This window comes from Pipistrellus hanaki (genome assembly GCF_964339955.1).
Source record: "Pipistrellus hanaki genome assembly, chromosome: 19".
NCBI classification, from domain to species: Eukaryota; Metazoa; Chordata; class Mammalia; order Chiroptera; family Vespertilionidae; genus Pipistrellus; species Pipistrellus hanaki.
Genome location: NC_140521.1, coordinates 20,795,325 through 20,809,143, shown reverse-complemented (window position 1 = coordinate 20,809,143; position 13,819 = coordinate 20,795,325). Strand labels below are relative to the sequence as shown.

Genomic DNA, 13,819 nt, shown 5'->3' with positions numbered 1-13,819 from the left:
CTCTTTCTTGCATCTGTTTATTTCCTAGCTCAGTTGCTTCTCCCTTCCAGTTACAAATAACAGGTCTGTCTTATATAAATACATGCCGTTTTAGCACTTTAAAATGTTTTCTGTTTTTTGATTCATATAAATACAATACTTAGGATAGTATTTTGTTGTCTTTATTTTGGCAGATGAAGAAACTGAGACTCATAAAGATTTAAATAACTTGCCCATGGTTTCACAGCATTTATATGATAAAGAGTAAAGCTCAAATTTCCTAGCTCCTAATCCAAGGCTTTCCCCTACCTTATAATTTTTTCTTCCACAACCCCACTCTGTTTTCCACTGCTAACTTCTCCTAAACAAAGATGTTGTTTCTAATATTTTCCTTCCTCAGCAAAGAACTTCTAATACAGTTACTTCAATGAATGGTGCAGAAGTAGTGGACTGTGAGTTATGTAACTGAGGTGGCTCAAAAACAAAGGAAAACACTGACATTTGCTAGGAAGAAATGAAACTATTAGGTCATAGGTTCCCCTTTTCTGTTTTAATCACATAAGAATAGTCACCACAAAATACTGCTACTAAAAAAGCAGAACTTTCTCAAGATGGACAGACCAAAATTTCTGCTGTGAATTTGTAAGGACTAACTATGTATAATAAATATTGATGAAATAAATTGAACCATAATTTCTATGGATTTGACACATTAAAATCCTATATAATAAAAGCCTGATATGCTAAGTGTCCACCGTTCGTTTGACCATTCAACCAGTCACTATGACGCACACTGACAACCAGGGGCAGACACTCAGACCAGTAGGTTAACTTGCTGCTGGGCTCCAGCCAATCGGGACTGGGCAAGGGGGGCAGGAAATGCCCTGGAGCCTTCCCACGGTCCCTCCCTGGCCCCAGTCATGCACTGGTGGGGTCCCTCTGCCTGGCCTGTGCCCTCTTGCAATCCAGGACCCTTTGGGGGATGTCAGAGAGCCAGTTTCGGCTCGATCCCCACAGGCCAGGCTGAGGGACCTTACCGGTACATGAATCTGTGCACCAGGCCTTAAGTGTGTGTGTGTGTGTGTGTGTGTGTGTGTGTATATGTGTGTGTATATATATATATATATATATATATATTCCAAGATGTCCTTGTGGAATGCTAACTTGTTTATGATTTTGTTTGTTCCCATTAAAGCCAAAGTTCAGGGTTTTTTCCCCTTTGTTATCTTAATCTGCACATTAATGTGTTGTTAATTCTATATTATACTTTAACTTTTTTAATATGTAAAAGAAGTTGAAAGAACAAAAAACTTTTAAAGAATGCTATTTGTTTAATAATAAATGCTGTCTATGTCTCATTTTATTATTTTGATTTAAGAGGCTAGCTAGTCAATGTTATAATTGAAGATAATAGAGAAAACATTTTTTATTGTTGTTATAAGAAATAAATAATGCTTTTTTTTAGTTCTCTCTGCCAATCCCTAAGTCATCATGAGGAAAGAAACTGAATTTTCAAGGAAGATTTTTGGAAACGTTGTTTTGGAAGTATTTGAACCTTATCATTTTCAATTTGACATAAATTTACCTCATTCTCTCTGCTTTATCTTTTCACTGCCCATCAACTTACAATTCTTGGTTCATAGTACTCATTACACCTCATACCTTTTAAAAAGAGAATAAAGAATACATCCACATCTTATCATTCTAAATTATCATACTGAAAATGATTTTTAAATTATATTTTAAAATCTTTTTGCTGCATAAAATATCTAATAGCTTTAATAGTAACCACTTGCAATTCTTTGCAGTAATACAATAAATGCAATTTCCTAACCCCTAATCCTTGTTTGTTTTGATCTTTCAGGGTCTTCTTTTTACTGTACAGTGTTATTTTTAAAATAACACCTTCTATATAACATGTACCCTCAACTGCCTTAGAGTTGCAGTTACAATTAAAGGCAGAGAGAAAGGGTCACAGGCAAGAAAGAAAAGGTATGTGTGTAGAGGAGGCTTATTGGTAGGTAGTCAATACAGAGTCATTGAAGGTTGTTTCGGCTTCAAAAAATGTCAAGTAATTTGGAAAAGGGGGGAAAAGGCAGTTACTAATGGAGCCAATTTCCCCAGCACAAGGAATGCTGTTGGTGACTGGATTTAGCATCTAAGAATATGCTTTTCTAAGTGTAGCAATTGAACAGGTTTCCTTGTCTGCCATAGCTGCCTTTTTTCCTCATTGCCTTCTCTCCCTCTGAAGAAAGCTCTCCCTTTCAGTGTAATTACTGTGACCTATCTATAAGTACACCCAGGAATCTGGGCCCCCCTTATGACATGCAGTAATTACTAAGTCCCCTTTTAGCTACCTGAGCAAGGTTTTTTAAAATAAACTTTTTGTCTTATTAATTGCATGCTCTGACCTTATTCCATAATCAAAATTGAAAAGTAATTTTCTAACCTTCTTATTTTTTTTCCTACAGGGATATTAAAGCAGGAAATATTCTTCTAACAGAGCCAGGTCAGGTGAAACTAGCTGATTTTGGATCTGCTTCAATGGCTTCTCCTGCCAACTCCTTTGTGGGCACACCTTACTGGTATGTAGAATTAGAGAACATGACATAGTTTCTAAAAAATGCATCCACGAACAAGGTTTTGCTCTGCTATTTTGACAGTGTCTCACCATGTCTCTTAAGTATTACAGAAGGGTAGAAAACTCATTAGCAAAAAGAAACACTCTGACTTGGTATTAAATTTCTGGTTGTTTTAAATTGTTCAAATAAGGTTGATGTCACTGTGTGTAAACTGAGCAGGATTATCAACACACTGTCCGGGCTCAGGTTTTAGATTTCATTTAAAGTTTCTTTTCAACTTTTCTCTTGAGGCAGAGTCGCTAGGCAAGGAGGGTAGCTTCTTTAACCTTTCAGTGAATAAATACTGCCTTTCAGTGAAAGAAATCCAGGTTCTTCTGTTTGCTGAATTCTCTGATACTTTACCTATCATTCTGACTTAGTTTTACCCCATTCTATTCAAGATTCCTTTCCTTCCTTTCATAGATGCATTAGAACTTTATTGTACCTTAGAGAATGACTTATATCCCTGGAAAATTGCTTATCTATTAAAAAAATTAGCTGTTTGAAATTTTTTTTCAGCATCATCGAGTAGCATTTGCTAAACAACTACTTATATACACTACTAAAGAACAAAGCATATTTTTTAAATGCTTTTTATTTTATTTTATTTTTTTAATGTTTTATTGATTTTTTTTTTTTTTTTTTTTTTTTTTTACAGAGAGAAAGGAAGAGACATAGAGAGCTAGAAATGTCCGATGAGAGAGAAACATCGACCAGCTGCCTCTTGCACACCCCCTACTGGGGATGTGCCCACAGCCAATGTACATGCCCTTGACCGGAATTGAACCTGGGACTTTTCAGTCCACAGACCGAGGCTCTACCACTGAGCCAAACCGGTTTCGGCAAGAACAAAGCATATTAAACTGATATGACTCCTATCCTAATGAAAGTCTATTATGGATAAAGTAACATTTATAGCAGTCTGTTTGGTTGGTTGGTTTTAAGTTGCAATATCTTTGGAATATTTTTCATGTTGCTTAAAGTAATTTATTTGTTTAAGTGTTTCATACATATTAATCCTTTGTTAATATCTGAGGTAGCTATTAGAATTCTCTCCATTTTACAGATGAAGAAACTAATATACAGAAAGGTTAAGTAACTTACTGGAAATCAAACTTAAAGGAAATAGTGAAAACAGAGTTTATTGAAAATAATGTGTTATTTCATGTAAATCATTAAGTATATTATTTACATTTTGAATAGTGTTTTTTCCAAATGATTTGTGTAAGGAAGTACTATTTTTTGAGATAAAAGTTTTAGAACACCCTCAAAACAGTTATTCCATTGAATCACTCTATTAAGTAAATTTAATTTTTAATTTACAACATTATTTTTGGCAGGATGGCTCCAGAGGTGATCTTAGCTATGGACGAAGGACAGTATGATGGGAAAGTTGACATTTGGTCACTTGGGATCACCTGTATTGAATTGGGTGAGTACAACTTGCTTTCATTGTATTTTTTTGAGACTCACTCCTTATTATGATTGTTAATTCATTCATCCAGCCATTGTTCAATGTGTTATTAGTATGCATGTGCCAGGCAATGTGAATTTATTATATTTACCCCATGTTCTTGTGAGGAAGATTGCTTTCTCTCTGGCCCATTTTCAAGTTATTAATTTAAGTAAAAGTTTGAGCAGATATGGCAGTTACTAATGTGTGAATCCATGATAAGTATTACTATTTGAAAAATAGCCATTCTCCATACTATACGTGGGAATATATGTCTTTTCTTCATGTAATGTTTGTTACTTAATTTACATCCCAACTTGTTTAAGGGACATTTGCAAAAGTAAAAGTATCTTACCAAAGATCTGACTCAAAAAACTGTACTAGTATTTGACCCAACCCATAAAGAGAGCAACCCTAGAGAAAACTTTGAAGATACTACCAGCTTATTACATATAAATAAATATATATATATATATATATATATATATATATATATATATATTGATTTCAGAGAGGAAGGGAGAAGGAAAGAAAGAAAGAAACATCAGTAATGAGAGAGGAGAGAATCATTGATGGGCTGCCTTCTGAATGCCCCCCTCTCCCCACATGATTGAGCCTGCAATTTGGTCATGTGCCCTTGACCTGAATCAAACCTGGGACCCTGCAGTCCACAGGTTGATGCTCTATCCACTGAGCCAAACCAGCTAGGGTGAAAACTGCCAGCTTTAAAGTCGTTCCTCAAATAGTTTCAGTTGTCTAAAATTAATTAAAATACCAAGTAATCTCTGGTTATATGTTTTGAATTTTAATATATCTTAGTTACCTTTATTCAGTTGTATTATATACCAGTAAATTTAACCAGTGACTCTTGAAGGGTAGGAGGGATATGAAAATATCTAATTTGTAGCATTTGCCAATTTCCATGGTGTAAATATTCCCACTATAGCCAATTTCAAGTTACCAATTGATTCACTAAATGTGGAGTTGGGGAAACAGTTGACCTTCAAAAGCCAGTGTGAGTAGGCTGAAGCACAACACTGCCTTTATCTAGACATTTGAATACATTTTATTTTTATTTTTTAAATATATATTTTTATTGATTTTAGAGAAGAGGGGAGAGGGAGAGATAGAAACAACGATGAGAGAATCATTGATCGGTTGCCTCTTGCATGCCCCCTTATGGAGATCGAGCCCACAACCCGGGCATGTGCCCTTGACAGAACTCGAACCCAGAACCCTTCAGTCTATAGGACAATGCTCTATCCACTGAGCCAAACCTGTTAGGGCTATTTATATACATTTTAAATAAAAAATGTTTAATATTTTAAAAATCAGTTTTGAAAAATATTTACTCTGATTTTTAAAATTTAGATTGTAATTTTTTTGTTTTATATTCTCTATTCTGGTATCCAAATTGATCCTGTAAGAATTTCAGAGATCCAGTTTATTCTCAGGCTATGTTTCTCCTCTCTATAAAGATGATTTGGGATACTTTGTATTGCATTTCCAATTGCTTCATTGACCCCTTCCAACAAAAAAATATATAGCAAATTGCTGAAACCGGTTTGGCTCAGTGGATAGAGTGTCAGCCTGTGGACTGAGGGGTCCCGGGTTCGATTCCGGTCAAGGGCATGTATCTTGGTTGCAGGCACATCCCCAGTGGGGGGTGTGCAGGAGGCAGCTGATCGATGATTCTCTCTCATCGATGTTTCTAACTCTCTATCCCTCTCTCTTCCTCTCTGTAAAAAATCAATAAAATATATATTTTTTTAAAAAAAAAAAATATATATATAGCAAATATATACAATTTGTCATCTTTTTTTTACATTAAAGATATGTTAATGAAAAATGAAACAATTCAAGGAGGAAAGTTAGAATATTTACTTTTTTTTTTCACTAAGTAACATTAGCATGATTTATAAATCAAATAATATTAAAAGTAAAAAACATGCAATAAAAGAACTTCTGATACTATCAGCCCAATACTACCCTACCTCTGCCAATACATATAGGGAACCACTGTTATTAATTTCTTGTATATCCTCCTAGACTTCCTTTATGAGTATACAAACAAGTTTGAATGTATACTTATAATATTCCTTTTCACACCCACGTTAACATAAAAGTGATTCTGCACTTTGATTTTTTACTTTGTAATATCTTGGAGATCTGTTTCATATTAGTAACTTAGACATCCTTTTCATTTTTTAATGGCATAAGGTTATTCCTTTATATCAGCGATTTTCAACCAGTGTGCCACAAGAATTTTTAAAATGTGCAACACCAGTCAGGGCCACTGACCTCTTTTCTCTTAGATTGTCAAATAAGAAAATGATAACAGCCAACACAGCAATAGCCATCTGGTGTGAATGAATCAAAATATACTTTATTTTTAGATCTGCAATAAATATATTTTTTGGTGTGCCACTGAATTTTAATATTTAGTTTGAGTGTACCATGAGATTAAAATAGTTGAAATTTGCTTTTATGTATATACTATAATTTATTTAACTGATTGTCTATTAATGGATATTGAGGTGGTAGTTTTCTTTTTCTTTTTTTTTTTCTTTTTTTTCTTTTTTTTAATAAGTTTTTATTGTTCATATTATTACAAATGTTCCTTTTTTCCCCCCACCACCATTGCTCTCCTCCACCAGGTTCCCACCCCACCCTCTGCCCTTTCCCCACTCCCCATTGTCCTCATCCATAGGTGCACAGTTTATGTTCAGTCTCTTCCCACATCCCCCTCTCCCCTTTTCCCCAAGAATCATCAGTTCACTCCCCTTCCATACCTCTGATTCTATTATATTCAACAGTTAATATTGCTCATCAGATTTTTTTTAATTTCCTTGGTTTTTAGATTCACTTGTTGATAGTTACGTATTTGTTGTTCATAATTTTTATCTTTATTTACTTTCTCTTCTGAAAGAACCCCCTTCAGCAATTCATATAATTCTGGTTTGGTGATGATGAACTCCTTTAGCTTTTTTTTATTAGTGAAGTTCTTTATCTGACCTTAGATTCTGAGTGATAGCTTTGCTGGATAGATTATCTTTGGCTGTAGGTTCTTACTATTCATCACCTTGAATATTTCTTGCCATTCCCGTCTGGCCTGCATGGTTTCTGTTGAGAAGTCAGCTGACAATCGTATAGGTGCTCCTTTATAGGTAACTACCTTCTTTGCTCTTGCTGCTTTTAATATACTCTCTTTGTCTTTTGCTCTTGGAATTTTAATTATGATGTGTCTTGGTGTGGTCCTCTTTGGATTCCTTTTGTTTGGAGTTCTGTGCGCTTCCTGGACTTGTAAGTCTAATTCTTTCACCAGGTGGGGGAAGTTTTCTGTTACTATTTCTTTCAGTATGTTTTCGATATCTTGCTCTCTCTCATCTTCTGGGACCCCCTTAATTCTGATGTTGGTTCGCTTGAAGTTGTCCCAGAGGTTTCTTACATTATCGTCAATTTTCTGGATTCTCTTGCCTGCTAGCTTCTGTGGAGGAGTGTCTTCTGGTTCTTTATGTTCCAAATCTTTGACTTGATTCTTGCGATCTTCCATTCTGTCTTTAGGACTCTGTATAATATTTTTTATTTCAGACAATGTATTCTTTATTTCTTGTTGATCCCTTATCATTTCTTGTTGACTCCTTATTAATTCTAGTTGATCTCTTTTCATATCCTCATAGGTCTTATCCATCTTTTCTAGGAAATTCGTGAAAAACTTTATAAGCGTAGATTTGAACTCTATATCCAGTCGCTTTTTGTCCTCCATTTCTTTCGTTTGTGATCTATTTCGTTGTCGCATTTTGCAGTTACAGATGGGATGGGATTTCAGGGTGGAGCCTACAGCCTTGGCTTCCCTCAGCCCCGCCCTATGCGGCTCCTGCATCTCAGGGTCCTTCAGTACTCACTGCAAAGCGCCTCTGAGAGATAGGTGTCCTCGATTTTCGCCTGCTGCCAAACAGTCTATGCTCTCCCCCAATGAGCCCGGTATTGGGGTTCAGTTCAGTTGGAAGTGGAGTTGGAGGTGGCATTCAGAGCAGTCCGGAGCTTTTGTCTCCTTCCGGCCAGGGCAATCCCGTGGCACAGCCGACCGTCCCTTCTCTACGCGCAATGTGCGCCGCTGGGACCTCCTCTCGCCGCTCCCCCGGGGTTCCGCCTTACAGCCCAGCTCCCTATGGATGAGCCTGGGTCCCCAGGGTCTGGCCTAGAACTGGGGTTCAGAGCAGTCAGAACTGGGGCCCAACACAGTCAGAGTTTTATCTCCTTCCCGCTAGGGAACACCAGCCAGGCACTCGGCCTCCCTCCTCTCCAGCTCCGTCCTCTCCGCACGCCACGTGTCTCCATACCTTGGGCTTTTACAGCTCCTCCGCGCTTCCTTCTGGTTTTCTCCTTGCTTCTCGTTGTAGAATTTCCAGTCAGTCGACTTTCCTGTAGTTCTGGGTAATGTCCATTTTATATTTTAGTTGTATTTTATTGAAATTGTTGTGTGCGGCTGCGGCTAGGTGTTTACCTGGGCGCAGCCATTTTGGATCATTGGTAGTTTTCTTTTTAGGTTGTAATACTGTATTCTTCTCCCTTTCACTGCAAAATAAATTCCTTCAATTTCTTCAGACTTATTTTTGGTGGCACTCAGAAATATGTGCATATGTTATAAATGACATATGATGAAGTCCTAGCAATACTATGTAGAACTTGACAAGGTAATCCTAAAATTAATAGGGCCAAAACTAGCCAAGACAATTTTGAAGAAATAGAATTTGGATGGAAGAATCACTGTACCAAAATCTATACCATCTTCTGCTGAAAGAACTAGTTAAATGCATGAATTTTGAAAAATTTTTGGACATTGAAATTGTCCAGTCACCAGATACATTATTTTTTAAGATTATTTCAAGAGAAGTTAGTTTGATGTTCTTCTGTTTAAACTACAGACACTTAGTTCACTAGCAATGATCATGGTAGAATCTGGCAAATGGTCCATCAGCATTGACATAGAACTGACTGTGTTTAGAAATAAATTCTCTAGAAGCGAAAAAAGCATAAAAACACAAATGTTATGTAATTTCTTTGCTTAAAGTTTTTTTTTCCACATTAGCCACTCATTGTTTTTTCATAAATGAATGTTGTGATGAATATTGTGTTAAGCTACTTAGTCTTATAAAGATTCTACTTCTAACTTTTTTCATTTTGAAATACTGGAACTATCTATATTAAAATATAATAAAATGATAATATGCTAATTAGACCAGAACTATCTATACTAAAATATAATAAAAGGATACTATGCTAATTAGACCAGACATCTTCCAGACGACCTTCTGGACATCCTTCCGGACAAAGTCATGGTGGCAGGGATGAGGCAGAAATGGTTAGGAGTGATCAGGCCAGCAGGCAAGTGAGCAGTTAGGAGCCAGCGGTCCCAGATTGCAAGAGGGATGTACCAGATTAGAGAGGGTGCAGGCCAGGCTGAGGGGACCCTTCCCCCCAATGCACAAATTTTGTGCACCGGGCCTCTAATTCATTATAAAATGCAGAGTTACTGAAGAGGCACTGAGGCCTAGTGGAAAGAACACAGGCCTTGAAGACTTAAAAACTGGATTGAAATCCCAATTTTGCCACTTACTGCATGACTTGGATTCATTCTTTAAGCTAACTGACCCTCTGTTTCTTCATTTGGGAAATTTGAATACTAATATTGCTTATCTTGCATTATTGTGAGAATTATAAAAACATATGTAATATACCTGAAGTGAGTGCCTGACATATAATAGGAACTCAGTAAATGGTATCAGTTATTATTATGGTTGTCAATCACATTTGTTCATCAGAAATCTGTTGCATTTTCATTATCTTACTTTTTAAAAAAATATGTTTTTATTTATTTTAGAGAGAGAGGAAGTGAGAGGGAGAGATAGAAACATTAATGAGAGAGAAACATTGATCAGCTCCTCCTGCATGCCCCAGGCATATTCCCTGACTGGGAATCAAACCAGTCACCTCTTGGTGCATGGGGCACTTAATCCACTGAGTCACACCAGCTAGGCATAATCTTTCTTATTAGAATAAAGCTCAGTCTAGGTGCTACAATTTGGCATAAACTTTGCCAAATGGAGCAGTGTCCAAAGGTTTCAATTGAATTGATCTTCCTGACTGTTAATCTCATAAAACACACATGAAACATCCATAGGAGCTTGGTCATTGTCTTTAAATTTAGTAGAAATCATTTTTTTAAAATTTCGTTAATTCAGCTTTTTTATGCTACCACCCTTTTCCTTTCTTTTGAGATTGTGATTACCTATCACAAGGTGGTTTCAAAAGCACTCCCAGTTTCTATTCTGCTACTTATGTTGAAGCTCCTATGCAAACTGTCTATAATAATAAAAGGGTAATATGCTAGTTAGACCAGACATCCTTCCGGACATCCTTCTGAACGAAGCCATGGCAGTGACAGATGGAGACCGAGGCAGCCATGGCAGAGGCCCCAGGCCACTGCAGCAGGTGGGGACTGAGCCCCTTGCACAAATTTCATGCATCAGTCCTCTAGTCTATATACATAAAAGGCTAATATGCTAAATGTCCAACTGTTCACTATAATGCGCACTCACCACTGGGGGTAGACATTCAACACAGGAACTGCCATGACATGCACTGGTCATTTACAGAGAAATGGCACTATGGACCTGGTGCCCACACAGCAACACTCAGCTTCCCCCAAGTGGGACACAGGCCCTGCCATCACTCCGGAGTGACAGCCCACCAAATTGCAGCCAATGCTGCTGAGACCTCATGGTGCAAATAGCGACCTACAGCCCAGAAACAGTGGCTGCAGGCACTGGGTAATTGTGTCATATAGCAACGCCTGACTTCCTCTCCCTTGCGATTAGCCTCCTTGGAGTTTCTTCAGCCTGGGAATATAACTTGCTTTATAGCCAGGTGGAAACATTTTACACTCTAACCAAACATCTGTGAAGCATTTTCCCATGCCTCCTCTCTTTTGATCTTCACAGAAGTCCTGAAGTAGGTAGATGGGAGATTCAGGAATTCTATTTTCTTTTCATTAGCAGGAAAATGGAGATTTAGAAAGCTTAGAAACTTGACCTGACTGAAAAGAAAAAAGAAATAGTGGGCCTTGAAAATGACTTCAGGTTTTCTCTCTGAACAGAATGTTGTCAAACACTGCTGCAGTTAAATATATTACCCTTTGTTCTCCCTGCGTGATCTATAATAATACTCTGCTTCGTGTTGATATTTACTGCTGTGTTGCTGGCAGTTACCTGAAAGAGAAGTTGGGGTGCTCCACTAGGCTGGAAAAAGTCAGAAAGCAGGTCTAATTAAGCAAATATATATATATACCACTGGCACCAATCGCATGTGTTTTGATCTGTCATGATTATGAATTTGGTTGACATCTCTATTATAGAGAAAGGGTGAATAGTGATATTAAAATATTCTAATTAATTTTCTTTTAATGTGCAGGAATTTGTGCACCAGGCCACTGGTTATATTATACAGTGAGGGCTGACAAACTTTCTGTAAAGGACAATATAAGTGCTTTAGGCTTTGTAGGCCATACATTTCTCTATCATAAATACTCAACTCTGCTACATAGTATGAAAGCAGCCAAAGACAATATGTTAATGAATAGGTGTGGCTGTGTTCCAATAAAACTTTACAAAAACAGGCTGTTAGGTGAATTTTGGCCGTAGTTTGCCAACCCCTGTTCTATAGTATTCTGGATTAGCAATGAGTCCTGTCACCATGACTCAGAGGATTTATGTGCTGCATCTGGCAGAGGACTTGAACAGATGTGAGGCCATCTGAAATTAATATTTAGCGAAAGCTTCTCAGAAACTAGATCATAGAGCTATCCTGTGTTTGGAATACCTTTCATCACACACTTCTCTGTGCTAGAACTGCTCTGCCATTGTGAGGTCAACTATTCTGTCTTGTTTACAGACAGAGTGCCCATTACTTACATACAGGTGTTCCCCATTCCTCCTTCAGATCTGAGTAACATCGAACTGGGTTTTGTTGTTTTTGTCCTTTCATCGTCTTCTTCCTAAATTTCTGTTTTCTTTTTTCTTTAGTCCCCTCTCCCTGCTATTTCTCTCTTCTGAGCGGCTTAAATTTTTAATTTTTTTGCCAGTGAGTGAGAAGGCTCCTATCATGATAGTGAATGAAGCCATCCCATAGTATCTGATATAAGCCCCAAGACTTGGTTTCTTCTCAATCACTTTGTGACTTCACGCTGCACAAAGATTCTTTATTGATAAAGTTTCTCTTTGCCTTAGTTTGCCTTATCTACATTTACTCATCTTGGCCACTAAGAATAAATACCACATATGTGTGCAGCACTGGAAATGCAGAGATGAACATAAATGATGTTGTTCCTGTTATCATGGACACATTAGCAAATATGACACACATCACATAAAAATTACACAAATAATTCATTATGGTTGTGATAGGTGGTAGAAAGGAAAAATATAATTTGCAGTGACAAAATCTAATGGGAGACCTAGTCTGAGAGGTCAGGAAAGGCTTCCTTTTGGAAGTGATCATAAGCATATAATGACCCTGAAGTAAATATTTATTAAATTAATGCAGAAATGAAATTATATTTAAGATAAAACCTGAAGGACTGTCCAGAATTACCAGATAAACTTTAGGGAACAAGAGTGAGAAGGGAGTCCAGACAAAGAAAGCAGCATGTGTGAGAGGCTATGAGCTTGCTGCTTTCAGTGAAAAAATAAAAAAATAAAAAAAATAAAAAATAAAAAATAAAAAAATAAATAAAAATAAAAAAAATACGTGAGGAGGTGGAGGAGGGACGGAGATTGCTTCTCAAACTGAAGTGGAAGAGCTAGCCAGGGTCATGTTCGTAAAGGTCAATAAGCTATGTTTAAGGATCTGGATTTTGTCCTAAGAATGATGGAAAGCTATTGATGGTTACATGATGTGATCCTAGTTCTACATAGCTTTAAATACTGGAAGTTGTCAAAAGGCCAAGCTCTAGAAACTTTCTAGAATTGATCTCCCAGAAAATAAAACAAACCTGAACCAGTTATTTCTCTTCTACATTAGAAACACATATAATTCGGTGTATCTATACTGCAACTTTCAAACTTCCACTTATTAAGATTTCATGTCCCTATAATACTGGTAGTTATTGGGTGAATATAAACTATCCTATTGAGAGGTTAATAACTATTTGTAGACACTTTCAAAAGGTGTCAGAGATCATTTAGTCAAGACTATAAGAAGCCCCTCCAAAGTATCCCAGATGAATAAGTATTGTTGCCTTCTGCTTGAGCACTGCCAATAACTTACAATTCACTACTCTCAACATTGTTCATTTCAGGTTGAGGGGGGCAGTATTCCCTGTTACTTCTGCCTTTAGTTCTTGTTCTGTTTCTTAGAATTGCATAGAATCAGCCTGTCTTACCATTTTTAACTTTATTTTTATTGTCTACACTACTGTACTAGTAAATGCCCCACACACACACACACACACACACACCCTCTATTTCACCATTTTAAAAGTGGTTAATAGAGAATATTTGCTAAAAAAACAAAATGCCCTGATAAAACTAGAGATCAGATGACGAATTACAAACTGGGACTATATAAAGAATCCATTAGCATAAAATAAGTAGATAATGATTTATCTCCTATGATATAATAATTACTAAATGGGGTAAAATTAACTGTACTCAGAGCTAGAAACATGTTTTTTCCATTGGTCAACAAATAGAGCACGTGATATGTA

The 13,819-nt window shown here is 36.9% G+C and overlaps 1 protein-coding gene across 5 annotated transcripts in view; it reads left to right on the top strand.

The window, feature by feature from the left end:
* Positions 1-13,819, top strand: part of TAOK3 (TAO kinase 3) — a 500,481-nt gene that overhangs the window by 429,073 nt on the left and 57,589 nt on the right. For 4 of the 5 annotated variants that reach the window (XM_084868276.1, XM_084868272.1, XM_084868273.1 and 1 more), the window contains 2 exons: positions 2,451-2,564; positions 3,941-4,032. In XM_084868276.1, the coding sequence (XP_084724402.1) occupies positions 2,451-2,564; positions 3,941-4,032 (206 nt within the window). Of the gene's footprint in view, positions 1-1,828; positions 1,972-2,450; positions 2,565-3,940; positions 4,033-13,819 lie in introns of those variants that run through there. The other variant, XM_084868275.1, reaches the window with a different exon arrangement.